This window comes from Sinocyclocheilus anshuiensis, unplaced genomic scaffold (genome assembly GCF_001515605.1).
Source record: "Sinocyclocheilus anshuiensis isolate Anshui unplaced genomic scaffold, SAMN03320099.WGS_v1.1 scaffold413, whole genome shotgun sequence".
Classification (NCBI taxonomy): domain Eukaryota; kingdom Metazoa; phylum Chordata; class Actinopteri; order Cypriniformes; family Cyprinidae; genus Sinocyclocheilus; species Sinocyclocheilus anshuiensis.
The window spans coordinates 919523-940674 of NW_015536481.1; the positions used below are offsets into that span (position 1 = coordinate 919523).

Sequence of the window (21152 nt, forward strand, 5' to 3'; positions counted from 1 at the left end):
GTGTCCGTTTTCAACTCCCCGTCTCTCTAATGTCTCTCCAGCGCCGGAAAGCTTATCCCATATTAACACGGGTCTGAGAGTTTGCCTGATTGTAAGCTTTCTTTTTCCAATGATATTCCTCTGAATTTTGATCTAGGTAAGTTAATGTCTCAGCCATCTCTTCTTCAACAGTCTAGTCAAATCTCCCGCTTGCTCACGCTCTCTCCTCCCCATCATGAGCGTAAACGCCCCTATTGCTGATTAGCTACAAGAGTGTTATGGTGCTCGTTCTGAACAGTCCAATCCACTTTGTTTTTTCCCTTATTTACACAGCCAGGACTATGTTCAAACACAGTTTGTTTCAGCACACACACACACACACATATTCACAAAATTGTTTGTTTGGGTGTTGATAATTTCCGACAAGTGTTTCTCACACACAGGAGACTCACTTACTGAACAAGACCCATTTAATTGCAAAATTAAAGTTATATATTAAGCACATTATTAGATCGACTTATAAAAATACAGAATTTTTAAAGTGCCATCAGAAAAGAAACAAATGCATTCATAAAGTAGAGGAAATCTATAGAGCAAAAACACCAATTAGAGTAATTTGTCTTTTTTTCTGCTTTTACATCATCTGGATGTCAGGTTGATCATCGGGACACTGATCTCTCTGAAAGCCGCTCTTTGGTTTCTTGATATGCTTCAAACTTCTCACGAAACTCATGAAGGAAGTTGTATTGCTATAAGAGACAAATAAGAAAACATTATTAACAGCTTAGCTGTACAGTTAGGGGAAGTGATGCATTTAGGTTTTTGGATGTTGTCTCTTACCTTGATGGTCTGAATGGCTCCGCCTCCTCTCAGCTCCCTCAGGATCTCTAGAGCAGCACTGGGCGTCATGGAGACAGACAGCTGCAGCAGCAAACATGCAGCAACTGTGACAATGAAGCATAAGTTAAACTCCTAATCACACACACAAGACTGATATTGATTGTGACATTGCACCCTGTTTGAGCATTTGATACTTACTTAACCCTGAGCGTCCCAGGCCTCCATAACAACTGTGGAGGAATAAAAGCACACAATTAAAATATTTTCATATATATATATATATATATGTATGTATGTGTGTGTGTGTGTATTCTAAAATTAAGTCTCTTATTCTCACCAAGGCTGCAGTAAAGTAGTAAAATCAGTAATATTGTGAAATAATTACAATTTAAAATTACTGATTTCTATTTTAAAATAGAATTTATTAATAACAACAATAAATTCATTAATAGTAATAGCAATTAAAAGTTATAGCACAATTGAATTTTAAGCACATGATCCTTAAGAAATAATTTTAATAGGCTGATTTGGTGCTCAAGGACATTCATCATTATTATGAATGTTGAAAACAGTTGCATTTATTGTTTATTTAAAGGGGTCATATGATGCGATTTCAAGTTTTCCTTTCTCTTTGGAGTGTTACAAGCTGATTGTGCATAGATAAGATCCCTGAAGTTGCAAAGACTTGAGAATAAACCTCTAACAGACAGGGCACCCTGTAGCGCACCAGCTCTCCTCTGGTACAGAACACAAACACGTCCTCCACACCCTGATCACGCATCTCCGCTACACACACACACACACACACACACACAAGATAAATCACAGTCAGGACATCAAGCGGTGAACCAAAAAAATTGTACTCAGGAAAAACAAAAATATCCTTAAAATATCCAAACACTGAAATGTATTAATATTACTACAAAGAGGCCCTGCTAAATGCAAAAACATCATGGCATAGACTGAATAGGAAAAATAACCTGGTTTGTTGAAGCCTCTTGAATTTTCTAATAATTCACTGCACAACATTTTTATTCATGCAAATAAACTCATGTCAACAACATGAAATGGAAATAATGGTGGTCTTTTCTCCCTTATTGTGACATATCCAAATGAAACGGCTTCTTGAACAAGAAAAAAAAAGGTAGGACGAGACTCAATTTTGTCCACCAGGGAACTGATTGTCATTTGCAAATTGCTGCGATGTTCATTAAAATTGAACGAGTCTGGAAGGTATTTTTATTTATTTATTTTTGAGGACGAGAGGATGCCAAAGAACCTCTCAATTTTTGTATCTGACTAATTTGACTACCTTTAAATAACTGACAAGAATTTGTGCCTAAATACCATGGAATTTGATTGGTAACTGTGTTCTGGTCTCACCTTTAAAAGTTAAAAAGACTTTATTTTGCTATCCTAATTATTCATGATCAAAAAGTTAGTTGAATTTTATTATATGAATTTGGCACTGATTTTACCTTGCTCCTTCGCAAACCAATCAGAACAGATCTGTAATCAATCAGTCAAGAACCACTGGTTTAGACCATTACTGTATACGTGTGACAGATAGACTCACCAACATCTTTCTGCAGGTTTCTTCTGATTTCTTTATATCTGCATCCTGAAATGAGCAGAAATTAGGGCTGCATGATTAATAGAAATAAAAGTGACATCATGTTATGGCTTAGTGCGATTATTCATAGTGAACCACGGCACTGTGTTAATTTATGCACAAGTAGCTCAAGACCTAGTGTTTTTAGTTTGGTTTAAATTAGTATTAGTATTGTAATTTTACAGTTGTACTGTAAAATACAATTATTATTTTTCTTAAAGGGGTCATATGATGCTATTATAAAGATCATTATTTTGTGTATTTGGTGTAACAGAATATGTTGACATGCTTTAATGTTCAAAAAACACATTATTTTTCAAATACTGTACATTATTGTAGGTCATCTATGCCCCGCCTCTCTCAAACACTTGACAAGCGCAGTCTGCTCTGATTGGCCAGCTGACCCAGTGCATTGTGATTGGCCGAACACCACAAGCACACGTTGGAAATGTAACGCCCCTTACCATAATCGCAGCTTCAGCTTTAAAAGTAAATATCAAGGCAGTTAATTATGTCGTTAGTTTTACCATCAGTTCAAGCCCGAAAGGGCAACAGACAAGGCAGTTAATTATGTTGTTAGTTTTACCATCAGTTCAAGCCCGAAAGGGCAACAGAATCGCGTGATCACAGTGATGATGCAGTACACAAGCCGCGGTTAAGAGCTGACGTGCTATGATTTCTGACAGGCAGTTCACTCTCCTGTAATGAGCACACAAAGAGACATTATTCATACCAGGTAAGGAACAAATGCCAAGAGACTGGGAACACTCCACCACTGACAGAGACAACCTGCACAACAAACACACACACGAACCACAAATCACTCAATCTATGAATATTTCTCCAGCTGTTGAGGAAGTATATGTATGTTTTGCTCACCATGAGATCTGAAAAGGTGTAGCTTCCTCTTCACCAAAGTCCTCTTCGTCAGATGAATCAAACTCACTTGTCCTCATTGCCCCAGTCTAGCATACATACACACAAGTGTAATGACACCAAGATCATTAATCAACCCGGACACTGACATATGAGAACTGTAATGTGAAACTGATATCCAAACAGCAGCTTGTTCTGATGGCTTTGCTTATCATGTAGGAGTGGGACTGAGAAATTTAGATTGTTTCAGTGTAAATTTATGAGAAATAAAAGCATCATATGCTGTGAGTGAGACATTACTAAAGGTTCATATATTCATATTCTCGTTAGCACAACTAATTCTATTTACGCACTCGACACCTCGAAGTTATTCAAAAGAAGCATTACATTTCTACATGCAAACATGAGATGGTCAGCGACAGAGAGAATCAACAACCGAACTCACCGAGACACACCACTCCGCACTGCGCATGCGCGGCTATTTAAAACATACTTAAAGGACTCGTCCAATCATGTTGAACGTGTTTGAAAACCACGCCTCTGTTTGTATAAGACACGCCCTCCCGGCAGTTTCGCTTATTCTGGGGATTAAATATTTATGAGACGTAGGCTCGATTCGTTTTTCGGCTTTTTCGGCGTGGGCTACGGCAATGTGCGTATTTATTCAAAGGTATAATAAAACAAATAATATCTGGGTTATTGAATAAACTATTTTGACCAAAGTTAAAATAATCACAAAGCACGTGCAGAGTCCCTAATCATCTCAGTGCATTCTAGACCTCTGATATGTGAGTGGAAGTCAAATGGAGCTCTAATCAGCCGAAAAACTGCTCTTTTGCTGACTGCGCAGGAGCGCGTGAATGTTCCCGAGTGTTCGGTTTCTCCTCCCGCAGTCGGACAGACGCAGTGCACGACACCAGATAAACCGGGCACCGGGACACAAGAGCGCAGTGATACTGAACGACTAAAACATGAGGTTGTCGCTATGTCAAAGAAATGGAATAACATTTAAGCTTAAAAAGAAATCTTGAAGATTTTCTTTCTGGTAAGTGAGCGCGCGCTGTACATACTTTCGTACATTCTTTAATTTCTTACTAGTATTATTATTTATATTAATAGTAATTACCTTAGTTTGATTATTAAGATTTGGGTTGATGAATAGGCTGAAATACTACATTTTTTGAATTACTCTTGTGTCGTTTTCAGGCTGCTACTTACATTTTTGATAGGACAAATCTGTAATGTACAACTGTAAACTGTTTAGGAAAGTAGAATATTATGAAAATATTTTTGGAAAAAATTAAACTAATAATTTTTACATCTTTTTCACTCTGCTGTAGGGTGGAGCTCTTTGGCAGGTATCTTTCCCCCCACTTGGGAATCGCTGACAGGGCGACCAGCTCTAGGTAAAAACACAAGCGTGCGCCTTGGTTTCACATTCATCAGAAACAGTCACCCAACCCTTTCTGCATTTTTAGATTATCTTTACTAATAACTTGATTATTTATTTGAAGATTTGTTCTCATGCTATGGGTGATTTCAGGTTTTATTCATGCACTGTAAAAAAAAATTGCCATGAATTTACGGGATTAAAGAGTATTATTTTACAGTAAATTACAGTAGTCAGAAATTTACTGTGAAATCAATGCATGCTGGGTCATTTTCTTACAAATGACTGTGAATGAACAGTAGAATGATGCTAACATCACAGTAATTTACTGCTTTTGTTTTACTGTGAATTCACATTATAAAAGTGTCTTTAACTGTGCCACTATGAGAAATGTAGTTGTTTACTACTGTAATTGTTTTGAAGTCACCATAATGGTGATTGATGATCCCATTTGTTTGGGCTCTTTGACCTTGCATAGTCATATTCAAATTTCTGATCAAGTCATGTCAGAAGTGTGACAAATGAAAATATTTGTCAAAATGATGACAAACTAGAATATGAAATAAACAAACTCCCTGACTTTAACAAAATATTATTTGCATGAACATGAAGATTTGATTTTAGCATTATTTAAGCATGAAGATTAATCAGTTACTTTTTTCATATTCATAACTGTTTGTGGATGGATCTTTCACAATAGTGAAGCAACTGCTGAGAAACATTTTTGAAAGATGTGACATCAATACTCGACACACAAAACAAAACACTTACAACATAAACCAACATTACAAAATAAACAAACAACACAAACTGCTATAAGTGAACCAAAAACAAGTTCAATAGCACAAATAAAACCAACAATAAACAAAAAAAACTCTACAGCATGATCTATTCATGCTGCATTGCATGCTGGGTGCCTTCAGAGTACATCTGCACTGTGGAAACACAGAATGATGCTGTTTGTTTAGAAGAAATTTCTGAGAGTGCAGTTAGATACAAGAGAAGTCCCACTGTGAAACTACTGTGAAAGTAATGCAAATATTAACCTGGAATATACTGTAACTTCATATTAAAATTTTTAACAGTGTGATGACACACACTTGGATAAGATGATCATGGGTTACTATTCTTGTAGTGATAATTTGTTAAAAAAAATGGATAAGTAGTATTCTTCTGGTGACTAACCTCTTAAAAAAATATACAATGGATTAGATGATCACAGATCGCTTCTTGTAGTGACTAACTTCTTATGAAACATAAAATGGATTCGATCTGCTTAGCAAGCATCAGACATAAGAACTGAACTGTTGTGTATCTTACTACACCAACATAAATCTCGGCGGTCATCTGCCAAATAAAGACTCTCCACAGAGAATGTTTACAAACCTTTGAGACTGTGTGTTAAATGATGTTTGTGTATCCTCACACAGAAAATGAAATCTCATGAGGGAGAACTGGAGAGGGAGATCTCTAAGGTAACAAATACACACTGACTTTCTTCAACAGCTTTGAAAAATAACAAGAAATGTATATGAGCATTGTAAACATTTATATGTCTGTTAAAAAGACATTTTTGGTTAGTATGTGTAATTACTTGTGATTACTAGGCCTGAAAAAGTCATGGAAACTAATACAAGTCTTAAAATCATGGACATTTCTAGCTATACTCAAAAATATCAAACTGGATAGAAATTGTTCTTTGACAGTGCAATCTGCATAAAATGTGGATGTGTTGTGTTCAGGTTCAGGGCATGGTGTGTGAGTTGCGGGCAGGGTTTTCTCGTGCACTGCTGGAGCTGAATCAGATTCAGCAGGGAGACACTGAGCTGCAGAGCCAGCTGGAGGACACAAGACATGGCTGCAACAAGCGCTCCCTTCACCTAGAGAGTCTGGTGCTGTCCCTCAAGGTGAGATCAGACACCTGTCTTGTAAAATCTGTTCTATGGGTGCTTCAAAATCCTCAAACTGATGCTTCCTCGTTTCCTTGCTCCTCCATCCTCAAGCCCGAGATCCGGAAACTAATCAAAGTTAGCCATCTTGAAAGACATCTCAAATCTCTAATTGCACCACGAGGAGGTGAGGAACGAGGAGCTTTAAGCGAGGATACACAGGTGTATCTTTTGCGGAAGTCTTTCTTGTCGAAAAACTTGACGCATGTATAAATTCTCCTCCCCCTTCACATCTGTAATAATAATTTCAATTTATGTTTTGCTTTTGCAGTTTAAATAAACCACACGTCTCATATATTTCAACACGGTATCTTGCTTTATGAATATTTATAATGAATGTCTTAAATAACTAAACTTTAACAACATAAGGGTAGATCACCTGAGCGCATTTGATGACACTTTGAAGTGACGCTTGAGTAATCAAGAATATTCCAATGTACAAATAAGCTCTCCTTTGATTCCTCCTTCCTCATTTTCTTGTATCTTTCCCTCTCATCCTAAGGGGGGTGGAGCTAAGACATGAGGAAAGGAAGCGAGTAAAGGAAACGAGGATACGCAAATAAGAAATGAGAAGCACTCCTTATGTGTTTGTCGTAGTTATGTTTTCATGTGTGTCTCTTTAGGAGGAGCTGGAGGAGGTACGTTGTCAGTTTCGTCAACTCGGCGAGGCACAAGAAAGAAAGCCACCAGAGAATCCAGGAAGAGAGAAGTAAACACACACACACACACACACTGACATGCATAAATTTACATTTAAAGTATGATTGAAACTGTGTTACACTGTGTTACAGTGTGAGTGCTGATGTGTGTATGTGTGAATGCAGTAATGGAGTGGATGACCGTAGTGGACAGATTAATGGTGCTGCAGAGGCTCCTCCCCTTTCATCTGTGGGTGGAGATTTCCTCATACACTGTTACCTGCAGGGATTACAGGTGTGGCAATGGGCCAGACAGAATTCAGGTGAGCTTTCATTTTTTGGGGGTAAAAAAAAGAAAAAAAAAAGGGATTTTTAATAAAGGGTTTCAAAGTGCAAGTTTTTGAAAACAATACAGACTACAAAAACACAAATTTGTGAAAACGGTGAAGTCATGTGCATGCATATTACATGTTCAGTCTACTGGAATGCATATGTTTGCAGGCGCATGGTTTCTTTAAAAAGGGACATTGCCAACTACTGGCCTGGCATGCCTAATACAGCATTTTTAGTCGTTTTCACGAATCTGTGAAAACGGGGATCATTTTGACAATGTTGTCATCTGTACACGTAACTTTTCAAAAACGGAAAGGAAAAACTTTTCTGTTTTTAGTACAATCATGTTGTGTAAACATACCCTAAAATATATATTTTTAAATATATGTTAAAGCTACAGCTATGTAACTTTTTCTGCTCAAAATTATCAAAATGTTCATAATGAGTGAGAACAATCATCCTCCAAACTGTGTTTTGTCCTTAAAGGTGCAGTAAGCGATTTCTGAGAAACGCTGTTGAAAGTGGATCAGACCGAGCACCAAAACACACTTGTAGCCAATCACCAGTAAGGGGCGTGTCCAGTAGTGATGGGGGTGGTGCCTGTGCTGAATAGCATGTTCAGAAATTTGGAGGCGGAGGCAAGATAGGGGTGTGATTCTTTTGGGTAGGGGTGTGTTTGTTTTGGTGATTTCAAATATCAACAGCATTTCTCAGAAATCGCTTACTGCACCTTTAAATCACTATGGTAAGCCTATAATAATTGTTTATATTTTAGAATGCTTGGGCCGGTTAAATGCATACTTTTATCATTCGTCTGTGTGTGTTCCCATGTTTTTCAAGTATTTGTCGATTTTTACAAAGCTCATCGGTCTGAAAAGCGAGGTGTGCTCTGATTGGCCAGCTATCCAGTGTGTTGTGATTGGCTGAATACCTCAAGCGTGTGACAGAAATGTTACTCCCCTTAACATACTGTGATGCAGTGTCCCGGCGCGACGAGACAAAAACAATAAAACCCATTATAAACAAGGCATTTGTTGCATCCAGTGGGGACATAATTACGGATTATAATGACTTGTACTGTCTTTTTCCACGTTGCCTTGCATCGCGCCGCGTAAACATAAAACCATGTCTGCATTTGTGATCGGAGAAATGACAAACAAGCACTAATTCTTCAATTTAGAATTCCCAGCCAGGACATGTTCCGGAAAAAGAGGATGTATGATCACCCTACTTAGTAATGTCAGCATTGCCAAACGTTTGCACCTCAAGCCATCAGAATCATCCTCACAAAATAGCAGTGCCCAAGCACAACATGCGTAATTACTAAAACAGTGTTTCTCCTGAAGTAACTTGTATTTTATGCTACAGCTGCTATAGAGGGCCAAAAGTTACATAGTGTAGCTTTAATATATTGAAAGAAAATGTTACGTAATACATAATATGTGGCTGAAATCAATTAAGGCGATGTAAATGATATTAAAAAATGCTTAAACAGTGCAATCACAGTACAGCCAATTTTGTTTACTGTTTCAGGTGGAGATTCTCTTTCCTCTGGCACAGATTCTCTAACAAACAGCTGCCTACGGCGGGGTAAATAATCTGTTCCCCAAACCTTTTAACTGCTCAGCATTCACATGTGGATCCTCATGTCTCTGTCTCTTTGTGTCAGGCAGGAGGCGGGGTGTGGTGGAGATGCTGTTGCAGTCTGAACGCGATTATGTGTCTAGTTTGAATCAACTCTATGAGAAATACAAATCTGCTGAGCAAAAGTAGAGAACTATAATCATTATCACCGTTTCATGTCATCTCTTTATCACACACTATAACAAGTGTATTTGTGTGTTTGTGAGACAGTGTGGCATTTGTAAAGCATATCGATCAGATGCTACAGCGCCACCTGCTGTTTTGTAACATCCTAGAAGAACGACTGACCACCGATGAGAGAAGCTGTGCTGCAGGGGATGCTTTCCTTAACCTTACTGGACAGAACAATGTAATGCCATTGACTACTAAAATAATCATATGTAGTCCCGTTTTAAATTGATCAAAAGTGACAGTAAAGTCTTTTACATTGTTAAAAAAAGCTAATATAGAATGCTGTTTTTGAACTTTCTATTCATCAAACAATCCTAAATATCACATTTTCCCCAAAATGTGAAGCAGCACAAGTGTTTTCAACATTGATAATAATGAATGTTTCTTGAGCAGCAAATCAACACATTAGAATGATTTCTGAAGTGACACTGAAGACTGGAGTAATGATGCTCAAAATTCAGCTTTGCAACACAGGAATAAATCACATTTTAAAATGTATTAGAATAGAAAACAGTTATTTTAAATTGTAACAATATTTTACAATATTACTGTTTTCATAATTTCATTGTTTGTCCTTCTGCAGAAGTCTTTCTCTGATGCATATCTTGGATATGTGGCCAGTCTGGGAACTGTCCTGAGAACAGAGATCAGTACAACTTCACCCCACAGCAACCCACAAAATGCACAGGCAAAATATTCCTCTTTCATGTTATGAAATATGCTTAAGCGCACACAGTGATGACTGTTGTGTGTTTAGCTCAGCAGTAGTGAAAGTTCTGCAGGCTGCAAGGAACTATCAAATGAGTCTACAGCAACCAGGCCCAGTTATATCTAAGTGCAAGTCTTTGCACAATATTGGTTTTATGTGTTTATTTCTGTTTTTCTGCTAGGAGAAGAAAGAGAGTTTCAGATTGCTTTCACTACTATTTGCTCCTGTTTCCCGCATCCACAAATACCTGAACATCATACAGGTGAGTCACATACTTGCAGAATAAACTTGATAAAAATGAATGAAAAATATGTTAGCAGTAACACACACACAAAGTGCTTGTTATTTTTATCTATTCTAGGTGCATGAACTTATGCGTTACCCGTGATGTGTTTGTTTTATGTAGACAGCAGAGATTTTCATAGGGGAAAAAAAGGGATTGTAAACTTTGGGTCTGGAAATCCATGATTACTGGATCCTGTATGCATTGTAAAAATAATTTTAAAACATTTTATAAATGTTTAAACATTTAGTAATATAAAGATCTGATTTATGCAGTGATTAATGCTATAGTAGCTGTCACAACATACCCTACTGTAACTTAAAACAGCTATTATTAATTTAATATCTCATATATACGACCGTTCAAAGGTTTGGGGTCATTAAGATATTTTAATGTTTTTTATATATTATTATATATTAAATATTATTATAATCTGTTTTTTTCCCCATTTGTTTTAAAATATAAGTTATTCCTGTGATGGCAAAGCTGAAGTTTCAGTCAGCCCTTCAGAAAACATTCTGATATGATTTGATATGATTTTTTGTTAAAGAAACATTTCCTATTATTATTGAAACAGTTGTGCTGCTTAATATTTTTTTGGAAACTGAGATACTTTTTTCAGGATTGTTTGATGAATAGAAATGTCAAAAGAACAGTGTTTATTTGAAAGAGAAACATTTTGTAACAGTCTAAAAGTCTTTACTGTCACTTTTGATCAGTTTGATGTGTTCCTTTAGTGTCCCTTAATATAGAAGTATTAATTTTTTTTACAAAAGTACTATATACATTGTATTTGTTGAGCTTCCATTATAAGTATATTACTTCAAACTTTAGTTTTTTTTTACTAAGTGAATCTTAATCATTTTCTATGGTGATCGACAGCATGACATAGACACAGTCAACAGGTCAAGAATCTTTAGTTTCAGTCAGTGCTGAAATGTATATTCTGACTCTATTCTGATGTTATGTTGAATTTAGGTCAAGACACTTGAACCTCTAAATGCAGAAATATGAAAAATGTTGTGATGCTAGACGTGACACTGGGGTTGTAGCCCATGAGTTGGCAGTGAATGCTAGAGCACAGTCGAGCAGGGTCCAGATGGCATTACCGCATTGCTGAACTCATGCCACCTTAGGTCTGCTTTGCACACTACTGCAATACTGTCTGAGACAAGAAGTGCAAGTTCAAGTAGTTCAAGCTGTTCAGTACATACAGTATACATTTTCTGCCTAAAATGCAGTCTACTATTTTCTAAGTGATTTTAATTTGCAGTGTTGCTACAAAAGATATCGCATCTTCTCTATTGCACGTCCTGCTTCCACCAGGCTCTGTCACGCAGTTCTGGCGCTGGACATGCAGACTGGTGTTCACTGCAGGAGAGCGAGCAGGTGCTGTGGGACCTCTGCACAAGCTGTCATATGACTTTGGCGAAGACGGGGCCGTGCGAAGAGGGGGAGAGGCCTGAACAAGGGTAAGTCTTATTATTTTGCCGGTTTGTCGGTCATGTAAAGCTTCAGTAAATGTGTATTTTATGAAGTGCTCTTCTGTTTAACTGGATGAAACTGGCTTTTGTGGCAGGTGGTTGATGCTAATTTTAGTGTGTCTGCAGTTTGAGAAGCAGGTGCTGTGCCGAGAGCCCCGACTGTGGCCCTTCCGCTTTTACCAAGTACTGTGCCAACACTAATGCAGATACAGCCAGCGTCACAGCGGGCGCAGGCATAGACAGCACTGTACACCAGAGGAAATGCTGTCGTGTTGGCACCTCACGGACGCTACCTCGGCCCAGTGGCATTTTAAGGTACTCCAGCGTGTTATACAGAAATTAGAGAAAAAAATTTGATGCAGCCTAATAATCTTTTAAAATCTGACTGATAAGAAAAATCTGATCAACCTCGATCTGAAAGCAATTTCTATCTGATTGCAAAAGATGATGCAGATCTTAAATAACAAGTCAATCCCATATAAACATTTAAATGCAGCTACTTTCATAATTGGATACAAATATATTATCATTGTTGAACACACACGTTTGATTTATATATTTAATTTTGATTACTAGACCTGGAAATGAATATAAGTATTAAAATCAGGGGCATTTCTAGTTATACTTAGTTCTAAAATATTTAAAAAATTTTATTTATTTTTTTTACAGTGAATTGCTGTTGAAATTATTCTTTGACAGTACAATCTGCATAAAATTGTTTTCAAAATTAAATAATTTATAAAGAATTAATAATTGAATAATTAAATTTTTAAAAAAGATTGTAGTTTTAAGTCATTTCTTTTACAGCTGCTTTAATGTATGAAAAAAATGGCATAACATTTGGAGCAACTGTAACAACTCTAAATGTATTAATGTACTGAACAAAATCAATTTGAGCATGCAAGTACAGATTATTTGTATTGGAAAGATAAATGGCAATTATTTAATTTTCAAACAACATGTCATTTTCATAATATCAGAGAATAAGCATGTCTTAAAATATATAGCTATTTCATTTTTTTTTAATGAAACCTACATGGATGAATCATTCACAGTAAAATCAGTAAGTAATATACATTTTAATTTCATGTTGACTTTAAAAGTCCCTCATATAAACTACGTTTGTAAACAGCAGTCAAATTTAATGTAATTAGAATTTTTTTCTTACCTATAGTAAACAATGATGTCTCCCCTCAGAAATGGCCATAAGCATATATGTGATCTGACCCCTGGTGGCTGGACTGCAGAGTACATGTGGAATGGCAGCTCAGGGAAGAGCCTCATGGGTCCCATCTGCGTACCCTTCGCTCGTCATCCTAGAGAAGCCGGCCGCTTTCTGAATCCTGTGCCACCTGTAGGTGTCGAGGGAAACCTCACTGCTGCTGCCAAGAGTCAGAGCTCCTCGGCTGGTCTGGCCGTGCGTGTGTGTGGGTCTCCAGGGCTCGACGGACGCATATACACATCTGACCTGTACCCTTCGTCACATCGCCTCGATGATGGGGACATAGACTGCGACGTGGCTGATGCATCCGTTTTTGACTTCTCTTCTGTAACGACCTGTAGCCCAGATGAAACTCTGAATCAGCTCAGGGGAGTGGAAGCATGTGATGATGAGGATGATGTTGAAGAGGACAGTGAGGTTCCAGTTCTCCTCAAACCTTCATACACTCACAATGCTTCAGCCGTGCAGGCAGGGGGAAGCTTATGCATGCAATGGCAGATTCCCAGACGGGCTCCTATTCCTGCTGAGGTTTGCATTGGGGCGCAAGGAAAGACACGTGCCCCAAAACCACACAGAATGCCCACCAGTGCCTTCCGGCCGATTTGGGACCCAACTTATTCACAGGTTTGTGACATTACACAAAAATTAGCACAAGCCGACTGCATCCTACAATTCTGAATCACTATTTTGTCCCACCCTCAGATTCCAGATTTTCAAATAGTTGTATCTCGACCAAATATTGTCTTATCTTAAACCATACATCAATGGAAAGCTTATTTATTCAGCTTTCAGATGATGTAGAAATCTCAATTTCAAAAAAATTGACACTTAAGACTGGTTTTGTGGCCCTTATGACCGGTTTTGTGGTCCAGGGTCACATATAGTACATGTATACTATTAATGTAATCTGGACATACTACATTCATCATGTTGTCATTGTCATGTGACCTACCTGAATCAGTTTCACAAATCCTCTCCCGTGGCCTTATGGGATAGTAATGTGTCCATTGGATGTCACTTCAGAATCATTCCAGTTGTAGCAAGACATCCAGGAACTTTTCACCTACTGTTTTATGAATACTATGAAGTCAGACATACAACTCTTTTCACATACTGTTTTTTACTTACTATATAGTGGATAAGTATGTGAAATGACTGGAAATATCAAATGAACCATTACTAACAAAAACACTCACCTCTTTCAGGGTGATGTGACTCCTGCAAAAGAGAACTCTGTGTCTTTCAGCTCAACCAATCAGATCATTAATCAGCAGCAAGAGACTGACCAATCACGGTAAGGGGCATACGGTAGCGTTCAGAATAGCATTCTACCTGCCAAAATGTGCATTATACAACAGAACATTTAATCATCTATTCAGTTTGAACTAAAGGCCATTTATTTTGCATTTGACACTTAATTTTGGATGCTGGTGCCATCCATTTATGTAAAATACTTAAAATCACCATGAAATAAAACTGTACAATTCTTATTTTCTAAATGGAATATTGCAATGTTTATTATTTTTCTATGCACATAATTAAAAAATAAATAAATAAAAAATAAATGTGCCCTCTTAATCTTTAATAAAAAAAATGTCCCTGGCAACAACATTGTCTCCCTGCACAAAGGCAAGACAATAAATCCTTCCCTTCAGCAACATGTCAATCACAGAGATCACAGCAATTAGCAAACCTCAATGATCCCATCAATTTCCAATGGACAAAATCAAGTCCTGTCCTCGTTTCCACTTCACTCTGATATACATCAAAATAAGAAAGAAAAGACGTTCACTATGTCATGCTGACTTTAAATCAATTAACTAAAGTAAAAAAAAAAAAAAAAAAAAAAAAAAAAAAAAAAAAAAAAAAAAAAAAAAAAAAAAAAAAAAAAAAAAAAAAAAAAAAAAAAAAAAAAAAAAAAAAAAAAAAAAAAAAAAAAAAAAAAAAAAGGCACAAGATACTGCATGTAACGATAAAGTTCTGAAGTACATTTCAAATAATTGGCTTAGAATTCTCTACTATTATCCTTTTTTAGTGTAACTGCAGTTTCAGTTTAGTTTAGGGTGTTTACTTCATTTTAGCTACATATTCAACAGCACTTACCTCTCAGCCTGCAAATACATCTGAGATATCTGCAGAGCCAGTAGTATGCCATTCCAAAAGATTTCTGAAATCAAATAAAAATGTCAATAACATTATGTGCAGTTATCTCTGTGCTAAACTTAAAATATTGTGATGCCAGTAAGTAGTAATGTGTGTGTGTATATGTTGTTTTAGATCTGCATATAGAGGGACTGGAGTTCAGCGGGCTGAAGCAGTGTGGCATGACAGCGAGGACAGTGAAGGACCCTGCAGTACAGTCTGACACACTCCTATGCCAGCAAACAATTAATATTACGCACTGGTGCAACTAATCATACACAGGGAACTTCTCTGCTTCATCCAATGAAATGACTGGAATCTTTTTTAAATATCTGAGATTACAATTGATGACTTATTCTCACTGTGAATTGACATGAAGCACCAGCACCCTCACCACAGCTAAATTCAACAAAAGTCTTCCAGCATGATTTGATCCGTCAGAGAGAAATAAACACTTTGATGTAACAGAATGCACATAAACAGAGGAATAAAAACGTTCAGTAGAAAATAAGACTGCGAGTTTATTAATGAGTCTCATGGAGAACATGGTACAAAAGCAGTTACAGGCTTTGAATGCACACGCAGACACACGCACAGACACACACACACACAAACAGTGAGTTTTTGGGAATTACTAACACTTCAAACCAACTGACCAATCATCTCTGTGGGAGTGGCCAGCATGAGATTCTACACATACAGGATGTGACATCACTACAAAACACTGCAGTCCCTCTATGGCTGATCGCCTCGGAGACCATTTCCGTGGTCGATTGGATAGGAATTGCTCTGGTGATGAAGCCCTTCCTGTATGGACCTTGTTTGGTTGATGGAGCGAACCTGAATGAGAGCAGGAGGCGTGATTTACAATAGAATACAATACAACATTCTGACCGTAGCGTGGTGTCCGAAAGTTCATGAGTTTTGGGAAACAGCCCGACGGTTGTCCTGACCAGCCCATAGGACGGGGGTTAGCAGGACAGGGTCATAAAGTCACAGGATTGTGAGTTTGAGTCCTCTGCTTCTCTGTAACAGTACTGCCCTAAAGTGCAAAAAAGGCTCACCGCACACTATTAAGACACACAAACTAGACACTGGTCCACACCAAACACTCTACAACAGTGTGTGAATCCGGTGGGTCTCAGACTGAGATTGTCAGTAGATACATCAGTATCTGGGCCACCACGGCGCCGAGGTGAGGGCAGATATGTCACTCTGTACAGAATACTTGGAGCACAAATGGACGTGTTGTCTAGACATTTGTTCTAAGCATGGTCAAGGCGAATGCTTTCAGACACTTAATTTTTGTTCAGTACTGATATTGAAGGCACATTAAGAGTCTGGTGCAGAAATCACAGGTCGTAAGCATCGGAAGAGGGGTGGGGATTGTGATGAATCAACGAATAGATGAGTACGCCTTTGAGGGGAGGGGCTAAGACATCATATTGGCTTTAAATAGTGTAAGCAAAAAGCTCTCATCAAAACTTCAAGAGTTCACCTGAAGGGTACAATCTCTGGTCAAGGTCACGGTGATGAGTTAAAGGCAACTGAAGAGAAGCGTGCTGAGGGTGTTTGGGTTGAACCCTGGTTGACCTTTGAACTGCAACCAAATAAACATCCACAGCAGAGTCTGACGGTGGTGAAAGGCCTCAGAGCAGCATTTCCATCAGTGAATGTGCTGTCGATGAGCACATGACCTTGCGTAGTTCTGCATGCTGAACGTCACGTGACGGATGTGAAAAATGAGGGATAATAACATTCCTCAAGAGCAATGAGCGTCTTCAGGTTTTTATTAGCATCAGATTGTCTGGTTCCAGGTTAAACGTTGTTAAAACACACACACATATACACACACACACACACACACACACACACATGTGAGAGAGTGTGTGTGGATTTAGAGAGTTCTCTTTTGTAAGTCTTGGGTGGCAGTTTTGGCAGCGCGGAGGTGGAGTTGTGCCGAGGTGGTATGGGAGGGGCCGGAGTGGGCGGGGGCAGGTGGACCAGCATGGGTTGACTGACGCTGTGCGTGCAGGGGCGCCGAGGCACGCGTGGAGAAGGCGTGCCGGGAGGCGGAGCACGGGGTGAGGGAGTCCCAGGAGGGGTGTTGGGAGTGCTAGGCGAGCTGGTGAAGTCCCAGAGGAAACGGCCTCCTGGAGATGGCTGCATGTTCACTGGGTAGTTGATGAAGATCTCCGGTGGTCGTTGTGGAATTGGCGGAGGTGTGTCTGGCAGGGGATCGCGGGGCGGAGGGGGTGGAGGGCTCGGCAGCGGCCCATCTGTTGGCCCATTGATCACTGGAACACGTGGTTGCAGGCGAGGAGGTGGCGGCTGTCGTGGTGGAATGGCGGGAGGACTTTCAGACCTGAAACTTAACTTAAGACAGGACAGAATGCACTCATGTAAATGTGACAGCACAACATGATGCAATGATGAAAGCCTGTGAAACTGACTAAATATTATCTTAGTAAAGCAAGAGGACAAATTCATTTTTTAAGTAATGAATTAGAAAACAAAATACAACTAAATAGAAGCATTTTCACAAGTCTCACAAATGCTCAAAGTAATGTGCTCTTTTTCTTAAATCTTTTTTTTACCTTATAGGGCTACATTTTTTTTAATAGGGAAAGTTGTAATTTAAGCTTGAAATGAATGAAGAAAACATCTAATCCTACACAAATTAAGCCAATTAATATGATATTCTTTTGGTTTCTATACCCTATATTTAAAAAAAATGCAAATGAATATACAGGTATCGTTAAGTACCAAAAATGAAAGCATTCTGGAAAGTGGTATAGGAAAACCTACAAAAAGGAATGATTAAAAAAGATTCCATTTTGTAGTAAAATATTTTGTTCAAATATGCTTGTAGCTATGTTGTCAACTCTTTAAATCATGAGTATTATGTATAGTTTCAAAGAAATGCAAAAAGGTGTGCACAACCAAAAAGACCCAAAAATTGGGTTCAAGTGCAGGACAGAAAATGATACATATAATAAACAAATACAATGTCAGCGCATTGTAAATTATAGCTCCAAAAACATTTTTTTTCCAATGGAATTTCTTTTTTTGTTTGTTTTTGGAGTTTTAATTTTCAATGTGTGGACATTATAGCATGTTTCAAAGTAACTTCCTCAACACTGTATGCAAGTCACCTTGGTCTCTGAAGAGGTATCTTTCCTGCGGGGAGGTAATGGAGGGGGTTTAAGCAGCTCATCCCCAATCAAATGGTGTAAGCTGCCACACGACAAATACTGAGACTCTGACAAAGAGAGAAAACACACAATCTCACAGTCCGTCACATAAAGCAGGAGAGCTCTGCTTTGGGAAAATGATGACTTCACACTTACTGGACTGAGCAGGGCTCCAGACAAAAAAATCGAGTAAGGAGCCATTGGCTCCTATATGAAAGAAACGTAGGCACCAAATTATTTTTTTTAGGTGCCACAGAATAAACGTGTTTTACTTATTTGATTATTAGTTTTTTTTTTTTTTTTTTTACATTTGAACATTTCAATCATACTGTAATGTGTTTGTCTCATCTTTTCTTGACTTTATCAGCATTTTAATCCATCTTGTAGATGACCTGGGAACTAAGGTTCACTTAAAGTGGGAACTAAATGTCTTTTCCAACTTGAAATATAGTCACGCATTGTTTATTACACAGAATCTGTACCAATATCACGGACCATAAGCATCACTTGGCCACTGAGTGTAGTTTGGGCTCCTCCTCAATGCATCCTGTAAATGTTGTCATACACTCCTAAAAATAAAGTTGCTTCACGATGCCATAGAAGAACCTTTTGGTCTAAATGGTTTCATAAAGAACCTTTAACATTATAAAAAGTTGAGAAAGAGATGGTTCTTTAAAGAACCTTTGACTGAATGGTTCTTTGTGGAACCAAAAATGGTTCTGTGAAGAACTTTTAAGCACCTTTATTTTTAAGAGTGTATGTCATTCACACTTTCAGTCTGTTTTTCTTAATTAGTAAAATGCAATTTTATAGGAGTTGAATCATACAACAGGTTAAGTAAAAATATAAAAATGCAACAGCGCATAAATATAGCAAAATGCTCCTTTAGTTATTTTTCTAGCTGACTGATGAGCTTATGGACACCGAATGGTTATTCTTTAATATTTTTGGTCGCAAATGCAACCGTTTTAGTCGCAGTTTGGAGCCCTGCTGAGGCAGCAAAACTGGGGCAAATATGCTGTAGTTACCTGCAGAAAAACAAACAAAATGACATTTAAGCATGTCTAGGGAAAAAATTATGCACAAGTTTACTAGCTGATCCTTAACCATTGAGTTACCACCACTCCCCTCTCACCAAAGGAGCTGCTCAGGTCGTGCTCCATGAACACAGAGTTGAGGTCAGAGCTGGCAGACTGTGGAGGTGTGGGTGTGTTTGGAGAGGTTGGGAGAGAAGGGGGGGTCTCAGGTTCTGTTTCTGCAATGCTCCTGAAAGTGATTTTGTGAGGTGGTTCTCGTTCTAATGGCACTGGGTGACCTTTCAGCGTCCCTCCTCCTCCTCCTCCTGATGCTTGCCGCACTGGTCGAACGCCAGGAGACTTCAGAGAATACGTAGTCTTTCTGGGCTAAAGGACACAACACGCTCAGTTGTAAAACCAACATACTGTTATAAACTTAAACCACCTCACTTTACTCATCAATAGGGGTGTAAATCGGATGGTTCATCACGATACGATATCGATTCTCATACCCAGCGATATGATATTTGCCGATACCTCAAAAAATTATACGATACGATTCGATACAGGAGTATATCGATCGATATATCGATATTATAATATTATATACCTATTTTAAACAACCATCTACATTTTTATTAACTCACAAATGCAACCAAAATATATAACATGAACATTTATCTGAAATTTTCACATCCTGTTCCACAATTGGGACATTCACAACAAAAAAATAGGCCTACACTTTTTTTTAAATAATAAAGAAAATAAACAATTGGAAAAACTATTCTGGCTGCTACTATGGGCTCAGTGCTAAAAACCTTTTCTACAGATAACCAAATTACAAGCAATAGCAGAAAATAAATACAAAGACACAAGTTCAATAAACAGTGCTTTTCAGGTTTTTCAGCTCAGTCTAAAATCAATTTTCAGGTACACTACAGAAATGTAATAATCAAATGTAAAATAAGTGCATAGTCCTCAATGTATAAATTAAATATAGATCAATAATTTTTGATGTTACAAAGTTTATTTAGTCAGGAGCAGTGAGCACTTGTATTTTTCTTTGACAGCATTAGATTTATTATTAGTTTGCTTTCACTTTAAAGGGGTCATATGATGCTTTTTTAAAGATCATTATTTTGTGTATTTGGTGTAACAGAATATGTTGACATGCTTTAATGTTAAAAAAACCCATTATTAAAACGCGCATTTTGAAGTAATTTTGTCTGTATTTATTCATCCATGCATAACAAAGCGGAAGAGAGCTCAATTTAGTATTCGCGCGGTGTAGACGCAGCTGTCTGTGTGCGTGCGCTTCAGATGTGTGCGCAGAAATCTACTCACACAGCGCTCGACTGTTCCGCAAACAATCCCGAGCGTCTTTTATGCTCACCTTGTGCTTTCGGGCAGTGCTTATATCGAGTCCTGATACGTGAGTTTGAACGAGAATGCACGCATTGGCGGTAATGCTTAGACGGACATTATGTGAAAATGTGGACAGTGCCAAAATAAAGTGCCTATTTATACTACAGATATCGATATTTTACGTGTGGCATCGATACATCATATCGTTTCTCCTAGGTGGTCGTCCATAAAATGCATTGCTGTTCTGTTGTAAGTAATCTTAAAGATTCCTAAATGCACTAAATGCATGAAGGCCAAATAAAGTG

General features: G+C 38.0%; 3 protein-coding genes across 5 annotated transcripts in view; 1 reads left to right on the top strand and 2 right to left on the bottom strand.

The window, feature by feature from the left end:
- LOC107682154 (uncharacterized) lies at positions 1-17147 on the top strand. 3 transcript variants are annotated; one of them, XM_016478565.1, is made up of 16 exons: positions 1-136; positions 4648-4713; positions 6128-6172; positions 6440-6604; positions 7270-7355; positions 7438-7607; positions 9151-9207; positions 9287-9386; positions 9472-9610; positions 10016-10120; positions 10323-10403; positions 11751-11896; positions 12035-12223; positions 13106-13754; positions 14336-14424; positions 15408-17147. In XM_016478565.1, exons 3-16 carry the CDS (start codon positions 6131-6133, stop codon positions 15493-15495), a joined length of 2106 nt encoding a protein of 701 aa, XP_016334051.1. In that variant the 5' UTR covers positions 1-136; positions 4648-4713; positions 6128-6130; the 3' UTR covers positions 15496-17147. The 3 variants fall into 3 exon arrangements, with proteins under 3 accessions (XP_016334051.1, XP_016334005.1, XP_016334099.1); XM_016478519.1 differs by lacking the exon at positions 1-136 and adding an exon at positions 4094-4352; XM_016478613.1 differs by lacking the exon at positions 1-136 and adding an exon at positions 4095-4352 and having other exon boundaries at positions 7471-7607.
- cdkn3 (cyclin dependent kinase inhibitor 3) lies at positions 58-3726 on the bottom strand. The gene is made up of 9 exons (XM_016479846.1): positions 3695-3726; positions 3311-3396; positions 3165-3220; positions 2396-2440; positions 1505-1605; positions 1297-1319; positions 1018-1049; positions 820-923; positions 58-728 (listed from the first exon to the last, which is right to left on the bottom strand). Exons 1-9 carry the CDS (start codon positions 3710-3712, stop codon positions 639-641), a joined length of 555 nt encoding a protein of 184 aa, XP_016335332.1. The 5' UTR covers positions 3713-3726; the 3' UTR covers positions 58-638.
- The window catches only part of LOC107683816 (son of sevenless homolog 2-like), a 22669-nt gene continuing 17524 nt past the window's right edge, over positions 16008-21152 (bottom strand). Inside the window, exons 20-23 of the mRNA XM_016479859.1 lie at positions 19602-19869; positions 18428-18534; positions 17148-17648; positions 16008-16112 (exon numbers count right to left, since the gene is read on the bottom strand). Coding sequence (XP_016335345.1) covers positions 16008-16112; positions 17148-17648; positions 18428-18534; positions 19602-19869 — 981 coding nt within the window. The remainder of the gene's footprint in view (positions 16113-17147; positions 17649-18427; positions 18535-19601; positions 19870-21152) is intronic.